General features: G+C 49.3%; 8 protein-coding genes across 8 annotated transcripts; 3 read left to right on the top strand and 5 right to left on the bottom strand.

Moving 5' to 3' along the window:
* Nucleotides 1-469: 469 nt before the first annotated feature.
* PV09_03193 (uncharacterized protein) lies at nt 470-1,921 on the top strand. The gene is made up of 3 exons (XM_016356358.1): nt 470-801; nt 858-978; nt 1,040-1,921. Exons 1-3 carry the CDS (start codon nt 548-550, stop codon nt 1,622-1,624), a joined length of 960 nt encoding a protein of 319 aa, XP_016215881.1. The 5' UTR covers nt 470-547; the 3' UTR covers nt 1,625-1,921.
* On the bottom strand, nt 1,866-6,125 carry PV09_03192 (uncharacterized protein). Its single transcript, XM_016356357.1, has 3 exons — nt 4,585-6,125; nt 3,916-4,529; nt 1,866-3,860 (listed from the first exon to the last, which is right to left on the bottom strand). Exons 1-3 carry the CDS (start codon nt 5,586-5,588, stop codon nt 2,152-2,154), a joined length of 3,327 nt encoding a protein of 1,108 aa, XP_016215880.1. The 5' UTR covers nt 5,589-6,125; the 3' UTR covers nt 1,866-2,151.
* A 908-nt stretch (nt 6,126-7,033) lies between these two features.
* On the top strand, nt 7,034-9,490 carry PV09_03191 (uncharacterized protein). Its single transcript, XM_016356356.1, has 4 exons — nt 7,034-7,632; nt 7,742-7,970; nt 8,028-8,609; nt 8,668-9,490. The coding sequence occupies exons 1-4, from the start codon at nt 7,326-7,328 to the stop codon at nt 9,305-9,307; spliced, it is 1,758 nt and encodes a 585-aa protein (XP_016215879.1). The 5' UTR covers nt 7,034-7,325; the 3' UTR covers nt 9,308-9,490.
* A 280-nt stretch (nt 9,491-9,770) lies between these two features.
* Nucleotides 9,771-10,629, top strand: PV09_03190 (uncharacterized protein). Its single transcript, XM_016356355.1, has one exon. The coding sequence runs from the start codon at nt 9,891-9,893 to the stop codon at nt 10,479-10,481; it is 591 nt and encodes a 196-aa protein (XP_016215878.1). The 5' UTR covers nt 9,771-9,890; the 3' UTR covers nt 10,482-10,629.
* A 223-nt stretch (nt 10,630-10,852) lies between these two features.
* Nucleotides 10,853-12,211, bottom strand: PV09_03189 (uncharacterized protein; the record flags this gene model as incomplete). The annotated part of the gene is made up of 3 exons (XM_016356354.1): nt 10,853-11,096; nt 11,148-11,631; nt 11,690-12,211. The coding sequence occupies 3 exons, from the start codon at nt 12,209-12,211 to the stop codon at nt 11,023-11,025; spliced, it is 1,080 nt and encodes a 359-aa protein (XP_016215877.1). The 3' UTR covers nt 10,853-11,022.
* Nucleotides 12,212-12,617: 406 nt separating this feature from the next.
* Nucleotides 12,618-14,040, bottom strand: PV09_03188 (uncharacterized protein). Its single transcript, XM_016356353.1, has 3 exons — nt 13,832-14,040; nt 13,600-13,753; nt 12,618-13,545 (listed from the first exon to the last, which is right to left on the bottom strand). The coding sequence occupies exons 1-3, from the start codon at nt 14,003-14,005 to the stop codon at nt 12,767-12,769; spliced, it is 1,107 nt and encodes a 368-aa protein (XP_016215876.1). The 5' UTR covers nt 14,006-14,040; the 3' UTR covers nt 12,618-12,766.
* Nucleotides 14,041-14,211: 171 nt separating this feature from the next.
* PV09_03187 (uncharacterized protein) lies at nt 14,212-17,009 on the bottom strand. Its single transcript, XM_016356352.1, has 3 exons — nt 16,544-17,009; nt 14,616-16,492; nt 14,212-14,542 (listed from the first exon to the last, which is right to left on the bottom strand). The coding sequence occupies exons 1-3, from the start codon at nt 16,637-16,639 to the stop codon at nt 14,350-14,352; spliced, it is 2,166 nt and encodes a 721-aa protein (XP_016215875.1). The 5' UTR covers nt 16,640-17,009; the 3' UTR covers nt 14,212-14,349.
* Nucleotides 17,010-17,697: 688 nt separating this feature from the next.
* Nucleotides 17,698-19,559, bottom strand: PV09_03186 (uncharacterized protein). The gene is made up of 3 exons (XM_016356351.1): nt 18,996-19,559; nt 18,930-18,944; nt 17,698-18,876 (listed from the first exon to the last, which is right to left on the bottom strand). Exons 1-3 carry the CDS (start codon nt 19,029-19,031, stop codon nt 18,082-18,084), a joined length of 846 nt encoding a protein of 281 aa, XP_016215874.1. The 5' UTR covers nt 19,032-19,559; the 3' UTR covers nt 17,698-18,081.
* Nucleotides 19,560-19,662: the final 103 nt, after the last annotated feature.

Genomic DNA, 19,662 nt, shown 5'->3' with positions numbered 1-19,662 from the left:
TATGTTTCCAAAGACCAGGCAAAACGAGCATCAAGAGAACCTCCAAATCGCGAATGAAATCGTTGCACTTAGTCAGAGGCTCGTAATACGGTCATACCATTTACCGATCCCGGCATTTACGCTGAACTGGGGAAGAGTCTACTAAGTTCAGAAGACAGAGGGAAGATAAACGGAGGATGCACACTACTACCATTGCCCCCAGTTTCATTCAGCGATCATGGTCAGTAGCTTGAGCACTGTCCGTGTGGACATACACAATTTGATTTCAGGTTGCGCAACAATTCTCAGCAATGAAGATACTCAAGCCCCGCGAAGCAGATACGTGAACGGTCACCACATGAACGAGATTGGATGAGCTTGGGTGGGAGATGCCGCGAATGAATGCCTCGTTCAGCTGAACAGTCATCGCCGATACCGGCCATCTCAAACAGGCAATCGGAATAATCCCCAAGGTCAATACCGTCTACTACAACACCATTGTTCATAAACGAGCTAACCACACTCATTTTTGCCCCTGCGACCTCAATGCACCCATCTGGGGACCACAATGCCAGATCGCGGAGGAGCAGTGGGGCATCAGAGCCGAGGAGGTGAGGACTTTATCGCGAGGTTACCACGACAATACACGAGCCCGAGTGGAGCAACACCCGCAGAAGCTTTGCCAAACATGCCTCATGTGGAGGAGCCCAAGAAGATAGGGGCGTGGAACACGAGAGACCTGCCACTGAGGATCAGTGCAGATGCGTTATCAGCCGCCTCGGCGGGCTTCTTGGTTGCTCCTATCATCACGATTATCGATCGGTAAGAAGCTTTGGGCTACGGTTATGAACGCGGTAGGCTAACAACTTCGAATCAAGAGGAATTATAGAGAATGCAGCTGGCAAGCGGACGCTAGGCGCGAGCGTGAGGTCGTCCTTGAAGACGCTCCTTCTACGGCCGCACTCGTTCTTCTTCTCCCGCCCCTTTGCCCTTATTTTTGTGAGATTCTCTGCTCTTAATCTGCCATACGTGTCAAATGCTGACAGATTATTGCCCGCAGACACTGTATTCGGGCACCTATATGTCCGCCAACACCATTGACACGGCGTCGTCCACCCTACGCAACCGCCCTTCAAGTGAAACAACGCACGGCACCGCTAAATTCGCAGCAACCTCTGCAGCTAACCTCTCCCTCTGTCTGTGGAAGGACTCGCACTTCACGAAGCTCTTTTCCCCGGTTCCACCTCGTCCCGTCCCAAAAACAACATTCCTGCTGTTCGCCATGAGGGATTCGCTTACCATTGCCGCTTCCTTCAACATCCCACCGATTCTTGCGCCGTATATTCCAAGACAGGCTCTACCGACAATAATGCAGGGCATTAGAAGCGAAAGTTACGCGCAGTTTATCGCTCCTGCTGCGGTTCAGGTGTTTAGCACGCCTTTACATTTGCTCGGTCTGGATTTCTACAACAGGAATGGAAACACCACGCTGGCAGAGCGATGGTCCATGGTTAGGCGAGCTTGGGCGATCAGCACGCTAGCCAGGCTATGCAGAATCATTCCTGCATTTGGCGTGGGCGGCGTGGTTAATGCTGGTGTGCGGCGGAACTGCATGCAGAAGATCGAACAACTGGAGGAGGCTTGAACATGCACTCTGATGCTATTTTACCGATGATTTATTTGCGAAACTAACGAGCAATCTTCATTTCTTTTTTAGCAGCGGATCTGGAACAGCACACTCTCCACTCAGTAAAATTGAATAATTGGGATACTGGATGGACGAAAAAAAATGGCACGACTGGCTTTCTTTCCGGGGACGACGGCGCATTTTGTTTGATAGACTTTAGGACCAATGGCTGGTCAGGGTAATGTGTGTATTTGATACCCGCGTAGATGTTCTCTTCATATTGAGATAGAGTATAACATTTGTACACTTTTGACGCTACCAGTGCTCATGATAATCTTCATCTCGATCACGTCTTCACATAGTTTGACTAAGGCTCACAAAAGAATAGTATGCTGATGTCAAGGGCTGTCGAGACATGGATTCTTCTCTGTGAGCGGCACAATGAGCAAGGGTTGGGCAGTCAGTAAGCATTCTTTCCATCTCATATATTACGTCAATTAGGATATCCCTATCTAGTAACCGAAAGACAAACCTCCGTCATTGGTCTAGTACATGGACCCACTCTTGACGGGAGCGTTGTTGGTATGAACTCCATTGATCTCCGGGTCGTACTCGAGAGTTAAGCTCGTTGGGATTGGATTCTCCCTCGAGCTAGCGTCTAGGTAATACCTGACCTTTACACCGCTCAAATCCTTCTCGACAATTGAAAACTTGCCTAGCTTTCCCTGCGCGCGTCTCAAGCCCTTGAGCTTGAACACCTCCCTCAGCGTCGCCGCAAGCGCCGGACCGGCCAACTTTTCGCCGAAACCAGAGTGCATACCCGCCGTAAGGATGGCGTAGTCGCCACGTGGACGGAACGGGTTCAGCTTCTCAGGCTCGGGGAAAACAGTCGGGTCGAGCGCTGCCTTTGAAGTTGCGGCTAGAACGGTGTTGCCGGCCTTGATGGGAACCTGACCACGTTCGCCGTCGACGACGACTGTGCCCTTTGCCGCAACGCGTGCAATACCGGGGACAGCGGAGGCGTGGCGCATACCCTCGTACACGAAGCCCTGTAGCTCTGTTTCTGATTCCGCAGGTGACATATGCGCGAGCTGTATGATGCGATCTTTGTAGGCTTCATAGCCCGGACTCAGGAACAGATCGATGAGCAAAGATGCTTGCTGAGTGAGATAACCGATGACTGGGGTGCCTAAACTGATGCAGTCTGTGGCTAGATCCTTTACAGAGCGCTTGGTGTCGCGCAGGGCATGGTAGAGGCGGTCCGCATTGGGACCGACTTCGAAGGCACTACCTTTTGCAAGCCAGTCTACAATGCCCTCCTTGATTCCATTTCCTACTTGAGTCTTGAGATGCGCTTCGAAAATCGATCGAAGTGGCCCAGCTGCAGTAGTAGCTCCTTCTCGTAGCTGCCAACGCGCCTGAGGCGTGATGTCAAGGTGCTGATACATGAAAATGATCATATAAGCTGTGAAGGTCTCGTAAATTGTAAGCACACCCTTAGGATGCTCGGATGTTTTGAGAGGAAGCGCGAACCGGTCTGCCAGCCAGAGAATGGGTGCAATGTTGGTGACGTCTCGAACAATGTCGATCTGGTTCTTTTTACGGAAATGCAACGAATGTTTCTGGATCAGCTTCTTCACGGTCGCGCTAAAAAACGCAGAGGCTGATTGCTCAAAGTTGCTCTCAAAGAGGATCTTTGGGTTCAAGCAGGAGGGATCCACCGTTGGACGCACAACGGGCTGAGGCATGACACGGAAACTGTCGCGATCTTGGAGAACGGCCCTGCAGCCCGCAGAGGTCTGAATGCTGACGAGATCGAGATCATTCGACGGTCTTCCGAATTCGTACTTGTCGGCTACTTTGTTGCCCATCACAATCCCCTTCGCTGCCTCCGGCGTGTAGAATGGAAGCAAGCCGTAGGTACCAGTGCCAGACCACTCTCCCGGTAGAGCAGCGAAAAGTAAGTTAGGAAGCACGCCACCGTATGCACCTCCATGTGCAGCATTCTGCAACTTCGCTGCGCCCCACTGGGTGAGTGTGTTGCTGTTGAAATCGTAGCTGAGGAATCGATCACCACGGACAAGAGCCACAGCGTCATCGAGAATACCGCGACCGGTGGTCTGACCAGGACACACTCCACTACCTGGCATAGCAGGTTTTGTGCACTCGGCCATAAGGCCAGGGTAGAGTTCGAGGTTGTCAATGTGACCGTAGAGCAGTTCTGCAGCACGTGCAACTGCTGGGTCCTCGTTCCCTTCAATTTAATGTCAGCTTGTTCTCGAGGCGAAAAAAGTTACATCAGTACCTACACTCTTCAAAGGATTCGTAGCTCTTAAGATTCAGATAATTACGGAACTCATTCAACGTGCACACATTGAAGTGCTCTCTCGCCTGAAGTTGGCCAAGAATATCCACCATCTTCAAACTCTTTGGTGTCCCATGCGCACCAAAAGCGTGCGCTGGTTCTTCGATGCAATCTTTGATGATCTTGGCCAGGTCGTCGTTATTGAACGAGCCATTCGCACCGCGCTTCAAACCTCCAAAAGTCCAATCCTTCGGCTTGGTAGTCATCAGCTCGTGGCCTTCCTTCATTAGCAGCTCGTAGAACATTTTGGGGGTTAGGGCCTCAATGTCTTCGAGATCTGGAAAATGCTTGTGAATAATGTCCTCCATCCATTTAGCATCGGCATTGGAGAGCGCAGCGTGCCAATGGTACAAAACACAGAATTCGACGGAGACAACATTGCCGTTACCTCGCTCCACGCGTTTACCCATTTGCTTGATTTCTTTACCAAGCGCAAGATTCCATTCAGAGTTTGCACGAGGTGTGTTCAGAATGGCGGACACGTAGTCGCGCAAGACCACGGAAGCGAAGAAGCCCACGTTGATGTTACGGGCAAGCTGAAAGATATCCTCGTCTTGCCTGCGTTTATGCTTAGTCTTTGGATAGAATCAAAAAAATTTTATGGATAACTTACTCCTTTTGACCTTTTTCATCCAGTTCGTCCCACGGCTTATATTTCCCTTGTTCATTAATGGACAGTAGATCAGCAGCAATGGTATTGTGGTTTCTTGAAAACAAAAGACATATAGCGATAACACCCGGAGGCATCATCATGATTCTCTCTGAAGCAATAGAGTCCGGGTAGATTAGGCCATTCTTGTAGGTGCGGACGCGCGGTTGTTCTTTCTCCGTGTTACCATAGAGCGTGCTCAGATCAACATAACTCGAAGTCTCGTTGATCCAATGATCAGTCCTGGAGGTCTGGAAACATTCATGGATAACCATTGTGGCAAACGAGAAGAAAAGGCGATTCAAGCCTGACGGATGGGGCTTGAAAGGTCCATCGCGCCTCAGAAGTGATTCGTACACGGCTTCAACATCTGGTAAATTCGGACCCTTCGGCTTCGTTGGTGGCACGTTGCGCGCGTAGGGCATACCAGCCTTACCCATCTCCGGGTTATTTGGGTTGTTGTTTCCACCATCATGTCGTCGATATCTTGCTGTAGGACCAGAATATGTGACTACGGGATGAGGCAGATCATTCCAAAGCATAGAAATGAAGCCATCTGAGATCTTCTCACTCAAACCGCTGTTGAGTGGCATGCTTTGAAGCATGGAGACGCCATGTTCAAGCAGTAATTCTTTGTCGTCCAACGGTTCACCAGAAGCAAGCGTTGTGATTGCCTCAGCAACGGTGCGTGTGTTCTTCAGGCCAAGAGTGCGTACATCATGAGCTATGGATGTCTTCTTCACCTGACCGCCTCCAGACAAAACTTCCTCTGAGCGTCCATCTGCCGCCGAGGTGGGCTTCTTGCGGATGGTGCCGATGATTGAACGAAGCTGAGAAGGCATTGTGGATTCTCCAAAGACAACATCCGCAGCAAAAGTAACAAAATAGAATGCCAATGTAATCGGGAGAAAGGCTGAGAAGATAATCGCCCGGCGGAGTATCTCTGAGCTCTGAGATATGATGGCCATTGCGCTGATGATTATTTTTTATTTACGCTCGGATTTCAGCCAGGTCACGAAGAAGGGGATAGTTGAGGCTAGAGATGAAGGGTTTTTTTAATGGCTGAAGTGATATTCGTATGACCATCCCAATCCGGGTGGTCGCTTCAAAGAATTTGTTGACTGATAGGCTGCGGCCTGGGTGGAAGGCGAGCATGGGATGGAAAAATGGCTTGAAGGCGCTGTGGAGGCATGCAGCGCGGACATCTCATTGATCGGGACGCTGATCACAACGGCAACGCACACATTACGGTGAGGGGCGGGGACAGCTTCGACAGGTGTCCGTCATTCGCAATAGCTGCTCGTGACTGGGTGCAGCGCTTCAGTCGTGCAGCAGCACAGTAGTACAGTAGAACGTTGGCGTATGTGTCGAGTGTGCTCGGAGACTACCACTCGCCTGGAGAGGGAACGATTGGAATAATGCAGCAGGTCTCGGTCAAGGCGACTTGTGCATGCAGTCGCGATGAAGTCATAAGTGGCTAGCGATTTGAGGCAGCTGAGCGCTAGTTCTAGTTCGCGCTATGCAAACGGCGGTGGTTGGGGTTAAAGAGACGATAGACGGTGCTGTCGGATGGTTCTGTCAGCCCAGAGTGATTGTCCCAATCATCACGAGCACGTCGCGAGAGTTCGGGCTCCCAGATCTAATTCGGCGAGAGGAAACTAATCGAGAAGCCGTTGTGGTTGTGGTTTTGCGGAAGGAAGCGGAGAGCTCTGCCCAAGCTCCACCAAAGCTACATCTTTTCACCTCCAGCTGGACTATGCAGGGCAGCTGAGATCTACAAGTAGCTATCTTTCTGAAGACGAACTTGTGGATGAACAGAAGCTCGTGCTTGGCAGCTAAAGAAGATCTTTGAGTGGCGTTGCTGAGGGACAGGTGCGGCTCTTTGATTGGGAGTGGAGTTGACCCGATCCCTATTTGTGCAGTCCGCTTTGGAGGGATCCGCAGCACACTAACGCGGAGGATGACGAGGAGCCCGAATCAGTTTCGATCTTGCATTTCCAGGGGCGCTTTGGAAAGCCATCCTCCGCGCTAGGAAATGGTGGAACGGCCCGAACGAAATCCTTCGGAGGAGTGGGTACGAGCCGTTCGTTGCTCGAGCACGCTCCTTATTATTCAAAGCTTGTTGCTGTGAAAGCGTCACACCACACCGCGTCGTGCCAGGCTCTCATGATAGGACAAGGGCTGGATGTTTGTGACCGTCCAAATTCTGTGCGGAAGGCCCTCGGTGCTTGGTTTGCAGAGAGATCCGCAGATACGCGAGGTCGCATGCAAGATGAGCTCATCCTTGCAACAGCATATCCACAATTCGATGGGCCACCGCTCTCCCAGAAACTTGACAAGGATAGCGGACTGGTGGCTAGCTGAGACGTCAATCGGCGCATCGCACTTCACCCGCTCGCACTTGTGGCCGGAGCAGCTTCCACAAAGTTTGATTGTTTAGGAAATGGACGACTCAGCATGGTCGTGCCATGGCGTACACCATGTTGTTCACAGGCAAGATCATCGGTCGGCCAGTATTGGCAGGAAATTTGAGAGGAGTATCTCCGCAAGGACATGGCCAGTCGTACCGTCGAAACTCGGTGCTTGTGTGCCTTCGTGAGTTGGCCTGTTGCATGGTCCGTAGACTTCTCCAGTTGTGATCTTGTTATTGCAGTTCCAATTCCATCTTTTACGCGCTGTCGACGCTGAAACGATAGCAATTAGCTATGGCTGCCAAGTCAACGAGATCTGGATCGTATCCCATCCAGTCGCAGGACTACACTCCGCATCCAGAGCCTGGGCCGCCAACAGTTGAGCAGGAAACTACGTTTCCAAGGTCGATACGCGCTCTCCGTAATGCGGATGAGGCCGACGACCACGGAAGGACGCTTGTAATTTGCCTGGACGGCACGGGTGACCAATTTGACCATGACAACTCAAACGTTGTAAACTTCGTCTCGTGCCTGCGCAAACACACGCTAGGCAAGCAAGTTACATATTATCAGAGCGGCATTGGTACATACGACAAAGGAGGTAAGTTACACTGGTGTTGGCAAGACGAAAGTTGCCAACACGTACGACTCTGCAGAATGAAAACCGAACCAGGTGTATGCTAACGTTTCGATCGTTCCTACTTGAACAGGTTTGAAGAATGGAATTGGCGCAGCAGCGGACATGGCCGTGGGCAGCGGCCTGGGCATACACATCAAGGACGCCTACCGCTTTCTCATGCAAAACTACCGAGAAGGTGACAAGATCTGTTTACTCGGATTTTCGCGCGGCGCATACACGGTACGATGCCTCGCAGGCATGCTTCACAAGGTTGGCCTCCTCCCTGCTGGCAATGGCGCGCAAATCAACTTCGCCTACAAGTACGGAGCATAGATCCTTACTGAAAGAAGTCCGCATGCTCACATGTCGCGATGCAGGTTCTTCAAAGATGATTCTCCAGAGGGGTGGAAAATGAGCGCCGAGTTCAAGAAGACGTTCTGCACGAATGTGGATGTGTATTTTGTCGGGTTGTGGGATTGCGTCGCCAGCGTTGGGTTCATACCGCGCAAGCTTCCCTTCTCCAAAAGCCCCACGAATAGCATCCATTACTTTAGACATGCAATGGCTCTTGACGAACATAGATCTAAGTTCAAGGTGTGTCAATGGCAGCACCAGGATCCAAATCTCAAGCGAAGCGCGACGGTGGACCTGACGCCCAAGGCGCAGGTCAAGCGGGGCATGAAAAAGTCGTTCCAGTTATTTGGGGTTGGAAAGACCAAACAGAGCAAGAATGACGGACATGTCGCGAATGGAACGGTCAATTTGAATGAGGTGAATGGAGTCGGCGGCGAGGGGACAGAGGAAAAGGATCACTTTGATGGTGGAGTATCCGAGGACTACAAGGGCATGACGAGGAAAGACATCGAGCAAGAGAAACTGGAGAGATATTTCGAAGCGCTAGATGCTACAAGGAGAAAGCACCATGCAGTGAAGACTGATGTGCTTGAAGTCTGGTTCATGTACGTGTCTGCAACCAAGATCCACCATCATCTCAGTGAACCTAACAAAGTACGCCAGGGGTTGTCATGCAGACGTCGGCGGCGGCGCCGTCAAGAACGAGGAAAGACACAAACTTTCTAACATCCCGCTGCGATGGATGATCCGCCAATGCTTTGAATGCAACACAGGCATCCTCTTCGACACCGCCGCTCTCGCCGACCACGGCTTAGATATGCATTCACTTTGGCCAAAATACGTTCCACCTCAAGAACCAACCATGGAACCCGCTCCGAGCACGATCGACATGTACAACAAGTCCGCTCTTGCTCCGCTGAATCGCCGCTCAGCCCTGCTCCGCATTGGGACATATCACCGTCGCGCGGACGAAGAGGACTTCAGCGCCTTCCGTGAAGCACATCAATCGGCGCTTCTGCCCGAGAGCACGGAAGACTACTTCGACGCGAGGGCACCAATCAATGATCAGCTCAAGCAGGCGAAAGGCTGGTGGGTCTTGGAATTCTGGCCCATAAAGGTGAGAGTACTGGCGAAGTGTGGGCTGGGATGGGAGAAGAAGGTGCGCATGAACTTGGGGAGGTACAGGTCGGTCAGGGAGAAATCGCCAAAGCTACACTGGACGGTACAGCACATGGTGGCCGAGGGAAGGTACAAGATAAAGCCGAGGACTGCGCATGATTGCGTCTGGGAGAAATATGTCTGAAGCTTGGCAATGTTTCCTATTTCGCAAAAGTCTTGCTGGACTATGCATTGTGTTGTATTCTCGCGCTGCAGAGTTGAGCATTAAGCATTGTAATTCCACCAACAGATTCCCTTTATCAACAATTCTTACTCTAATATTCAAATCAACCATAATTCAGTCCATGTTCACCAATACTAAGACAAAGTTCGAAGGTTAAGCTAGTTATCCAAGATTTCGTATAATCTATGCGGCGAAATCTGCGCAGACAACATTCAAGATTTCAAAATCGAGAAAGGTCTTTTATCAAGGAGAGCGAAGACGCTCAACTCAGTATCGACACGTTATGCTCTCAAAGAGAGTGAGGGCGGATTTTTGAGATAATTTGAATTCGTTTCAACTCGAGGCTGGCTGTAAGGCTGATGAATTTTCCAGGGTCCATGTACTTGTACATTGTCCAAAGCCAAATTGAGGATCCTTGACTTACAAAAGGCCACCAGCTCGTACTGTCCTTGTGCCCGACCATTGAAAATCAGCGGCGTACCTGCAGATTTTATTTGCACTTCGAGAGCTCTTAAGCCATTGTCTTTTGATATATTCTAAAACAATGGCCTTGCGTCCGCAAATTCTACGACTGCTTGCGCGGCCTGCGACAAGCACTCCACGGCCGAATGTCTGCGTACATTGTCGCATTCGCTGCTCGTCGACGACAACTACGGCGCCATCTCCCACACTCTCTCGCCTAAGAGAGGACCTCAAGACAGCCATGCGCGCCAAAGACACCGTCCGCCTGGGCGTTCTCCGCGCCGTCCTCGCCGACATCACAAACGCCTCCAAGACATCGTCACCAATCACAGACGACCTCTCCCTCCTCGCGCTACTAAGGAAGAAGATATCGCAAACGCAGGCATCCATTGAAGAGTTTTACCAGGCAGACAGGAAGGACCTTGTTGCGAAGGAGAAGGCGCAGTTGGACATTCTGAACGAGTACGTCGGTGGTGTCAAAGTCATGGGTAGGGACGAAGTGAAGGACGTGGTCTTGCAGACAATTGCAGAAATCAAAAGTGAAGGTCGGCAACTTGCCCTAGGCGATGTGATGAAGAGGGTTACAGGGCCCGGGGGAAAGCTGGAGGGAAAGATGGTGGAGAAGAGTACTGTTGTCAGCGTGATTCGGGAGGAGATTGGCGTCAAGAAATGAGACCTCTGCTTCACCTGCTCAGATTGAAGGAACAGCAAAGATTCCCTTGTTTTAGTTCATACCTGTATAATAGTGAAAAGGCAGAGGAGTGCGTGCGTACAGAATACGATGTTTAATGTACTCCATGACTTCACGTGAGGTTTGAATTTGTTAAGGTGATTTCACGCTACAGTCCTGGTGTGTTAAGGACTCGCTCACGGCGTATTTTGATTGTTTTGGCTGTGATACCACTACTGATTGTACGCGTGGTTTATTCATTGGCGTTGACAGTCGAATTAATTTCAACGAGACTGAGGTAACTCACGGAAATGCTGGCTAGAATACTACGATTTTAGAAGTTGTGGCGATAACTACACTTCCGCGATAAAGCCGCTTGCCTAATTAAATAGTTCCGCCACGTATTACTAGACTGTTTGGCGCAATTTCCAACAAATGGAAAAACCGCTTTAACCTGCTTGTGACGAGCATGTGGTGACTTGGAGCATGGAATGTTCGAAATGAGTGATCGAGTGAAAGCTCATTATTTTACCAGAAAGGTTAATTAGTGAACACATGGGAATGCGTTCACAACAAAGGTTAAGGTCATATACTTGGGCCAAGTTGAATCTCGCATCTCTTGAGTCTGTTAGCTTCTACGTTAAGTCGTTGCGGAGAAGATTGAGCTACCTTCTATCAAACTCATGACATCCTCCAGAGCCTTATTAGAGACATTTCCTGCTAAGATCTCGTCTTTCGCGCGTTCTGCCCTGTTCGAATTTTGACCTCTGATGGCCAGCAGAGATGGCAGGAGAGTCATGTCTACGTAAGGCTTGAGATGCAGCATGTCCAAGGTTCGTTTGAAATGTAGCTCCGTCTTTTGGTCAAGCTTTGGCGGCGTATCCAAAATATCGAAGAAGGTTAGGCTGTTGGAATGGCCGACGGCATTTGGAGCATCAATGAAGGAGGTTTTGGTGCTGACACCTTGCATTTTACGTGCGTGTAGGAGCGTGAAGAATGGTAGAACAGCCTTTGGCCTAAAATCTGCATTGAATTTGCCAAACCACCAGCGCGGCTGATAACTCACGCCCAGCTGAGGGAATATTTTAGCGATGTCTTCGGTCACGATTTGTGTAGTGACCAAGATACGTAAGCCAATGTCGGACTCTAGTGTCTGTATGATCAGTTAGCCTGCGATTTGGACACCATATAAAGGATGAATCAGGTTGCACTCTAGCAGCCCATAAAGCAGACTGGGCAGAGTTTTCAAAAATCTTATCTCTGTCATATTTGTTCGACCAGACAGCATAATCATAGTAGGAGTGAACATTCAACTGATGCAATTCCATAAGCTGGTTTGGGTCGTACGCATCCATATGTTGCTCGACCAGTTGCAGGAATCCCGGATCTCTCTCGTTGTACGGAACGCCCAATGTGTTTGCTACATCAGCGCGAATCCGCTCCTGTTCTGCTTCATCAAGGTGGAAAAGACGATCACATTTACCGTCCTTGCACATCTTGAACCTATTCCATTCTTTGGTCTGGATTTTAATTTGCAAGGACATTTGCTCCACGACCTCATCAAACATCTGTGCCGTCCATATGCCATGAAAGTAGTCTGCACGCTTTAAATGGTCCGTTGGAAACATGTTAGTGACGTTCTGTCGTACAATAGCATATGCCTTAAGCGCGGGAACAAGTTCATCGTAGTCGACTGGAAGGGCAAAAGTAGACACTCTTGCTGTTTCAGTCATGATCGTATTGGTGGCCGAAGAGCTTGAGTTCGATATGCTGAGTGTCTTTTTTCGTTGATCGGACCTTTTGACTTGACTTAGTCTTCGACTGAGGTATAGACGACATACGGAGAATGATTTGGAGTATGAGTGGTGAGAATGAGGTCCGTCCAGCAACTCGAAACGATATTTCCAGATATAAACATGTCGGTTGAATTCAAGGAAAGAACAATTGAGGCCCTCTGCGCACAGATCTTCGAAATAAGTCTTTCAATACAGTTTGATGAAAGTCCATCTGCTTACTTTGCTCCTACTTTCATTCAAACAAAATAAACCAGAGCAATTGCTCAAAAGTTGTATATTCAGCACACCAGATCATTGGTTTTGGAGAGGAGAAGCAAAAGTTAAAAGCACAGAACTGTCGAAATCTTCTTTCAGCTTTCTGGGCTGGTGAGTAGAGGCAGTATCGCATTAAGAATTGTTAGTTATTGGCAAGTGAGAACAAGTCTTAGAAAAATCTGTCAATGGACAATAACTGTAGAGATGTATTTACACTCCGTAAACAAACTCCTGCTCTTAGTCGCTGTCTGACTCTCTATTCTCTCCCAAGAGGGCGCTCTCCTCATCTACAGCTGAGGTCTCCGATGACTTGATTTTCGGCTCTTGATGCTTCTGCAGCGCCGACCATAATGTACTTGCAATGACAATGAAGCCACCAATAATGCTCCACGTGCCTGGAAACATCCCCCAGATACCCCAGTCAAATAACAGTGCAAAAATGATTTGGGAATACATCATGCTGGTTGCCTTCGTCCCCCTGTCCAATTGGAGCCCGGCAGTGAGGAGAAACTGTAATATGAAGCCCAAAACACCCAGGCTGGCTAAAAGAGCCCATTCTCTGACGTCCTGAGGAAGCTTAAATCCAATGTTTGGGGTCAAGAGAAGTATTAATGTAGACCCGACCGTGCTAACAATGGCAAAGTAATTGACGGATATAAGAGCATGAGCTCTATCACCTATGACCCTGATCATGGTGTACGCGCCCGACGCACCCAGGACTCCAAGAAGAGATACCGCAATAGCAAATAAGCGCTGTGCCGGGGTCACTTGGTCGATTTTGTTGCCACTTGTGGCCAAAAAGAGCAGATCAGATGAGTCCACGAGGTCGTTCTTCGGACCAAAGATCGCCGCTGGTTGGGCGATGATGATGACGCCGATGAGAGCAATGAGTCCTGCACAGAGATCTTTTCCGGAGAAGACCTGACCCAAAAAGATCGAACATGCCCACCCGGTCACTATGGGGACCAAAAATCTAAAGACCGTAGCCTCTGCGAGGGGCAGGAATCGAACCGAGTCTGTGTGTCTCAAGTCAGACAAAAATTTTTGCAACCCATGTGCAAGCCGCTCACAATAAAGACACCAAAGTCCAAAGAATCCAAAGAGCGCACGAATGACAAGCAAGCCTCTGACACTAGGTTTCCCCAGTGGAAAGTCGGGCACTTGGTTCCACCACATGTATATGGTACTCAAAATGGTGGTGCCAGCCATGCGAGCAAAGATGATCTGAGGGCTCAAGACGAGTTAGTAACGTTGGTAGCAAGGCGAACTTGGGCGAGAACGTGTTTGGCTGAGAAATCATACCTGATACGGGTGTATTCCTCGACCGCCTTGTTGAAGGAAGCGGACGATGGCGTCCATGGACGAAGCGACCGCTTCTGCCAGGAGAATAAGGAATGCACCTTTGTTTTGGCGATACACTCGCTTCCATGCTTGTTCCTGCTCCGAAATATTCGGAGTATTTGCTTCGTTAGTCATGATTCTCCTTATATTTTGCGAGTTCGAAGTCGAGATCCCCCGTGATGGTCAAATACAACAATTTGAAAATTGCGTGCTCGTGACCAGCCCGGCCCGTGAACGCCGGAACCGGGATGTAACCATAGGCCATGACAAGGAGATGAAAGGAGCTTGAAGAATTAAAGTAATCCTCACGGGAGCTTATATTGATAAAATCGATTGTAGGAGGGCAATTTAACGAAAGGAATCTAGTATTCATGGATCGTTCATCAAAGAAGTCTCAATATTTTCATATGTATCTTGGTTAGGTATAACTTTGCATGCGTCTTAAATGGTCTAGCGAATATCCTATTTGCTAAATTGCCTCATGCAAGACCCATTTCTTTGTAGAAAGCCTCGGTATTTGGTTTCCTGCCCAAGAAGTCTTCCAGTGTTTGCATTTCTTCCTGGCTACCGCCTCGCTCGAGAACGGTGTGTCTATACCTGCGACCTTCCTTCCCATTCATTGGATCTTTCTTGAAAACCGTATGGAACATATCCGCGGAGTAAACTTGAGAGCTACAAATATTCAGTTAGAACACGACCGGTATGCCATTGAATGCATAGCGTCGAACATAAGGCATAGACTCACCTTAGGTAACCATAATATCCGGCATCGTAGCCACCAATCAGATGTCCAAATGTAGCTTGACCATGACCCCAATCCCAACTGGAGCCCAGCACCTCGGGGCCATCTAGCTTGCTGATATCCTTACGCAGTTTATTATACAGTTCGCTGATCTTCATATCTTTGATCTCCTGATGATCTTTTGGACTATGAACTGTCATATCAAATATGCCAAAGTGCAGCTGTCTCAAATTGAAGAGAGCATCGTTGACATGCTTGGTCTTGATGATACTGTCAATCAGCTCGTCTGGTATCGTCTCGGGTGGCTGCGAGGTATTGTCCGGATGATCCTCTTCAAATGAAGCCTTATACTCTGGAGAAAGGTATGAGTAATGCTTGCTCAGACTCTTGAGCTGCGAAGGAGTCCAGCACCAATTCTCAAGCATCTGGGATGGCGCCTCGACAAAGTCACGGACCGTGTTTGTACCGTGGAAGCGCGAGTACGTTGTGCGTGAGACTAAATCATGGATGCCGTGGCCAAGCTCATGGAATAGAGTCACAACCTCATCATGCTTCAGTAAGCTGGGTTTTTTGGCCGTGGGCTTGCTGAAATTGCAGACAAGAGCGGTAGCCGGGTATCTTCGCGTGCCATCCTCTTTAATGAAACCCGGCTGCAGATTAAAGTTTGCTGCATGTCCATACTTGCCTTCGCGAGGGTGAAGATCGAGATATAGATAGCCAATGAAGCCATCGCCTTCACCTGCGTCATCCCACACAGAGAAGACCTTTACATCCTCATGCCATACGATGTCATCGCCTTTACCCGTCTCGGAGAGTGCGTCGCGGTCTGCGCCTGTGATCTCGACAAACACCATGCCGAACAATTCTTCAAAGATTCTCAACATGCCAGTGATCGTGGGCATGAGCGGAAAATACTCTGCGATCTTGTTTTGGTCAAGCGCAAAGTCCTTCTCCAGCATCATGGTGTCGTAATACCGGTGATCCCATAGATAATAATGACCATCATCCTTGTCTGTCTGATTTGTCTCTTTCAAATCTGCTTTCTTCAGCGACTTCAGCTTTTCGATTTCCTCCAGGCCGCCCGGTGCAAGCCGGTTCCGCAGATCACCGAGGAAATCGTTCACTGTCTTTGGTGTCTTTGCCATCTTGTCCTCAATGCGAAATTCGGCATGATTGTTGTAGCCCAACAATCGCGCCGCTTCGTCCCGCAAAATTACAGCTTCTTGGAAGAGCGGTATGTTCTCATTACACTTGTTTTCATTCGCAATGAAGATCTTCTTGCGCACTTCGGGATTCTTAGCATACTTCAAAGCCGGGAATAAATCTGGGTATTTGAAGGACAAGCGCAGCTTGCCCTCGTTTTCGCCCTCGCCCTTCTTCAATGTCGATATGACATCCTTCGGGACGCCAATCAGCTCTTTCTCCGTGAACCACAAGCCACCATTCTCTTCGTTGAGCGTCTTCTGGAAGGCGATACTCAGCTCACTCAGCCTCTTCTTGATCTCCTTGAAACGGTCCCGCTTCGGTCCAGACGGTATGCCCAAGCCGTTCCGGATGAAGCTCTTGTGATCCTTTTCCAGCCACCGCTGGGATTCCGGATCCAATTTTTCGCCCTTCTTCAGCACCGCGTCCACAAGAGCAAACACATCTTCGCGCATAATTGACTCAATACCAAACTCGTCCATCATCTTTTCCGCGTCGGAGGAGGCATCGCGTAGTTCTTGTGAGGTCGACACAGCTTGGTAGAAGCCAATGATGTGCGTCTCGAGAGCGCCTATATTGTCATCGCGGGCACGTGGCAGACACGAGTTCTCGAAGGTAGCATCCTCTGGTTTAACGTTCTTCACCAGCTCATCTTGGAGCTTCTTGCTACGATCAATCTACGGCCAGTCAGCAAGTAACATTCAGTAGCCTGACTGTTGTCCCATTACAATACGCTTAGTGTCCTCTATCAAGCTTGCCGGCGTTCCCGTGAACTTTGGCGGTGCTTGAGGAGGCTTTCGGTACTTTTCCGGAGCCATTGACATGTTCGTGAGAGGCCTCTGGCCGCCAAACGCCGTTGGACTGAATTTAGGAAGCTGAAAGTTGTTCAGCAAAGTCTTGACACGAGCCCCAAAGCGAGCGGAAGCCAGGATGCAGGCGATGGAGATGAAGACTATGAGGCTCGTGACAATGAGTTTCAGGTTAACTTTGGCCGCCGTGGTGAGCGGGGGAAAGTTGTGAGGCTGGACGAACGAATCGCAGCCCCACAGCAAGAAGCGGTGTACGTAAATGTAAGGGTGCGTGCGGAGTACGTGGAGAGACTAAGAGGACGGCGGGAGAGGACAGTGAAAGCGAAGAGGATCGTGTAGGAGGACAAGTCGTGTTACAAGTACTAGTACAGTGTTCTGTTCGAGGGTAAACTAAGACAGATACCCGGACTCATTGGTTCGAGCCCTGACACATGAACGCCTTGTGTCTCGCGAGGCTGGGCACACGTGATCTAAGCTTTTGCGAGGAGATCATGGAAACATTGGAAAGGCGTCACTGGATCTCCTCCGCGATAGGCTCAGTCCGTGACTGGTCGTGAATAATAGAGCAAGTCTGTTGAAATCACACATGACTTGGCGGCCGTAGCAATAATGTGTCTACTTATGAGCCGCGACAATCGAGGATTTCTTCAGCCTTGCCCAGTGTTTTGCTCATGATTACGCAACATGCAGTCTACGTCTCTGGGTCGGCCAGATACAACGTATTAGATTGATGCTATAATTTATGACTTGTTATTACGTGGCTCTTTCTGTTTGACTTCTAGTATGCCTCCTCAATCTCATCAATGTTCCACCGTTGAATCCAGACTTGCGTCGGATATTATCGAAGAGAGACAATTATAAAACGTCTTTGTTCATGGTGCTCAGATACAAATCACACCTTCATTAATAAGGCTTCAAGCAGCCTGCTTCAAGATTGTTGCTGAATCTTGCATGTCAACGACCCATGTCCACAGCTTCTATTAACCAGGTGATAGATCACTTGATAGCGCAAGCCTCGCCATCATTCTTGCTCTACCTATCTTTCACTCATGTACAAAGTATCAAAGAATTATGGAAGGTTGGATGATACAGTACAGAATTTGATCAAACGATTAAATAATGTTGTTCGTACCGTCCGTATTCTGGGTTACAGCTCCGTCAAGAACCCAGTTTTGTCTCGTGAGACCTTAGGCACCAATCCATTATAAACAGTAGCACTGGACGGGATTGTAGAAATTCTGTGATCTAGGCCTCGAAACTGCTGTTCTACCTCTCGAAGCAGATTTTGAAAGGACTAAAAACACGTTTAATTACAATTTGACATGAAAGGAACAGGTTCAAATTGATCAAATATGTACCATCGAGATCTCAACAGCACAAAGTCAAAACTAGATCACGGGTTTTATACCACGGCCTGTTCTTCTTTGCGGCTGAATTTGACATCACCAAATTCTGCCCTACGTATAGACGTGTGGCGCGCTCTCATATTTATGAAACGTCTGAGCGCAATGTCCCAATATCATTTTCGCACCGGTTCTCTTCTGCAGCATCCTCATCTTTTGGTGGCTTCTGACCCAGTCGTCGTGATCCCTAGCAAGCCAGCCTTGTGGTACATTATCCTCCCAATTCTCGTGCACGTGATACATATCGGTAGTGAAGATCCACGTCCCCGAGTCTTTTAGATTGACTTGCATACCTGCAAGTCCTGGTGTGTGGCCCGGCAACTTGTGCAGATTGATTCCGGGAGCAAGCTCCAGGAAATCACCTGTCCAGGCTTGCCAGTTGAGATCCGTGAGGGACATGTAGTGAGGGAGATATACACCAAGATCAGTCTTTGTAGCCACGCTAAAAAAAGCGTGTTTGAGCTCGTCCTCGTGCACATAAATGGGCACATCCGTCTTCAGGAAGTTTTCTAGCCCACCTGCGTGATCAAGGTGCAAGTGGCCCATAACTACAGCCTTGACGTCCTTGATATCGTGTCCCGTTTTCTTGATCTGAGCCTCCAACTCGTGCTCAGGCGAGTAGTCTACACGGGCAAAGACGTCATTAAGCGCGTCTCCCCAGACCTGAGGGTAGTCCTTCCCACCACCCGTTTCGAAGAGAATGAGGCCTTCGGTTGGGTGAGAGATGAGGGCTGAGATTATGACCAACTTTCTGCGCTCAGGCTTCGGGGCTGGATTGGAAACCGTGGAAACACCGCCACCGCGCTTGAACCAACCTTCCTCTGCTTCAAGGTTGCCACAGTGAAGGAGCTATTGTGCACCAATTAGCTTTTGACCACGGTGATACATTGTGTGGGCCTTGCCCAAAGTTTGGTGCCCTACTTTTCGTCATTCTTCTGTATCATCAACATAGTTGGCCTTGTACTTACCTCAGGCGCCTTGTTGATGAGGTCAATGGATGCCATTTTGTTTCTCCCAATTCACGTCGTTGGATTCGGAAGACAAAGCAAAAGAAGAACGGAAACAAAGCTTCGTTTATGCTTGGCTGGGAGATGGTAGGCGCTTATACGTCCTTACGAGAGGGGTTTAATCAGCAGGCCCATTTCTAATCATGCTCCATCCCTCCGACCGTGGGAGCGGGGACACGATCTCCGAATATGCGGATTTGCTGCCAAAGCGGCTCCAAGCACCAGCGTAATCAAGAAAGGAAATGTATTCGGAGAAGGAACGTAAGTATGAAAACATCGTGCCAAGAGTCATATAGAAGATATGCAGCCTATCATGAATTCTCTGCATGGCGAAGGAATGACTCAAGTTAGCACGGGCGACCAAAACAGCTGGGATGTGTACTGTCACATTGAAATTTTAGTAAGAAGACGCAAAGAGAAAAGTCCCCCGGTATTCCAGTATACTGCCATGCCTGTGAGACTGTTGGAGGTGGTGTCAGACCTCGCCAGCTGGGAGCAAGCGACGATGAAGAGGGCAAAGAGAGAGAGAGAGAGTGCGCGAGGAAGCATGGGGAGGGTTCGCGCTTGTTGGAAGCTGATTGGTTGGAGCCTTGTGCCTGAGGAAAGATGCCTCAGTCGCGAAAAAGAA

This window comes from Verruconis gallopava (assembly GCF_000836295.1).
Source record: "Verruconis gallopava strain CBS 43764 unplaced genomic scaffold supercont1.8, whole genome shotgun sequence".
Taxonomy (NCBI): domain Eukaryota; kingdom Fungi; phylum Ascomycota; class Dothideomycetes; order Venturiales; family Sympoventuriaceae; genus Verruconis; species Verruconis gallopava.
This window is presented reverse-complemented; position numbering and strand designations above follow the sequence as displayed.

Bases quoted from the DNA above. Each gene is read 5' to 3' on its own strand.
- PV09_03186 (XM_016356351.1), bottom strand. From the start codon at position 19,031: ATGGCATCCATTGACCTCATCAACAAGGCGCCTGAG.
- PV09_03187 (XM_016356352.1), bottom strand. From the start codon at position 16,639: ATGTCAATGGCTCCGGAAAAGTACCGAAAGCCTCCTCAAGCACCGCCA. The intron at 16,493-16,543 runs GTAATGGGACAA...GACTGGCCGTAG, and splicing joins TAGAGGACACTAAGCGTATT to ATTGATCGTAGCAAGAAGCT. The intron at 14,543-14,615 runs GTGAGTCTATGC...GAATATTTGTAG, and splicing joins GGATATTATGGTTACCTAAG to CTCTCAAGTTTACTCCGCGG.
- PV09_03193 (XM_016356358.1), top strand. From the start codon at position 548: ATGCCAGATCGCGGAGGAGCAGTGGGGCATCAGAGCCGAGGAGGTGAG. The intron at 802-857 runs GTAAGAAGCTTT...CTTCGAATCAAG, and splicing joins ATCATCACGATTATCGATCG to AGGAATTATAGAGAATGCAG. The intron at 979-1,039 runs GTGAGATTCTCT...TATTGCCCGCAG, and splicing joins GCCCCTTTGCCCTTATTTTT to ACACTGTATTCGGGCACCTA.
- PV09_03191 (XM_016356356.1), top strand. From the start codon at position 7,326: ATGGCTGCCAAGTCAACGAGATCTGGATCGTATCCCATCCAGTCGCAG. The intron at 7,633-7,741 runs GTAAGTTACACT...CTACTTGAACAG, and splicing joins TGGTACATACGACAAAGGAG to GTTTGAAGAATGGAATTGGC. The intron at 7,971-8,027 runs GTACGGAGCATA...GTCGCGATGCAG, and splicing joins CAAATCAACTTCGCCTACAA to GTTCTTCAAAGATGATTCTC.
- PV09_03188 (XM_016356353.1), bottom strand. From the start codon at position 14,005: ATGACTAACGAAGCAAATACTCCGAATATTTCGGAGCAGGAACAAGCA. The intron at 13,754-13,831 runs GTATGATTTCTC...TTGAGCCCTCAG, and splicing joins GAGGAATACACCCGTATCAG to ATCATCTTTGCTCGCATGGC. The intron at 13,546-13,599 runs GTGAGCGGCTTG...TGAGACACACAG, and splicing joins TGGACTTTGGTGTCTTTATT to ACTCGGTTCGATTCCTGCCC.
- PV09_03192 (XM_016356357.1), bottom strand. From the start codon at position 5,588: ATGGCCATCATATCTCAGAGCTCAGAGATACTCCGCCGGGCGATTATC. The intron at 4,530-4,584 runs GTAAGTTATCCA...GCATAAACGCAG, and splicing joins GATGAAAAAGGTCAAAAGGA to GCAAGACGAGGATATCTTTC. The intron at 3,861-3,915 runs GTAGGTACTGAT...ATTAAATTGAAG, and splicing joins CTACGAATCCTTTGAAGAGT to GGAACGAGGACCCAGCAGTT.
- PV09_03190 (XM_016356355.1), top strand. From the start codon at position 9,891: ATGGCCTTGCGTCCGCAAATTCTACGACTGCTTGCGCGGCCTGCGACA.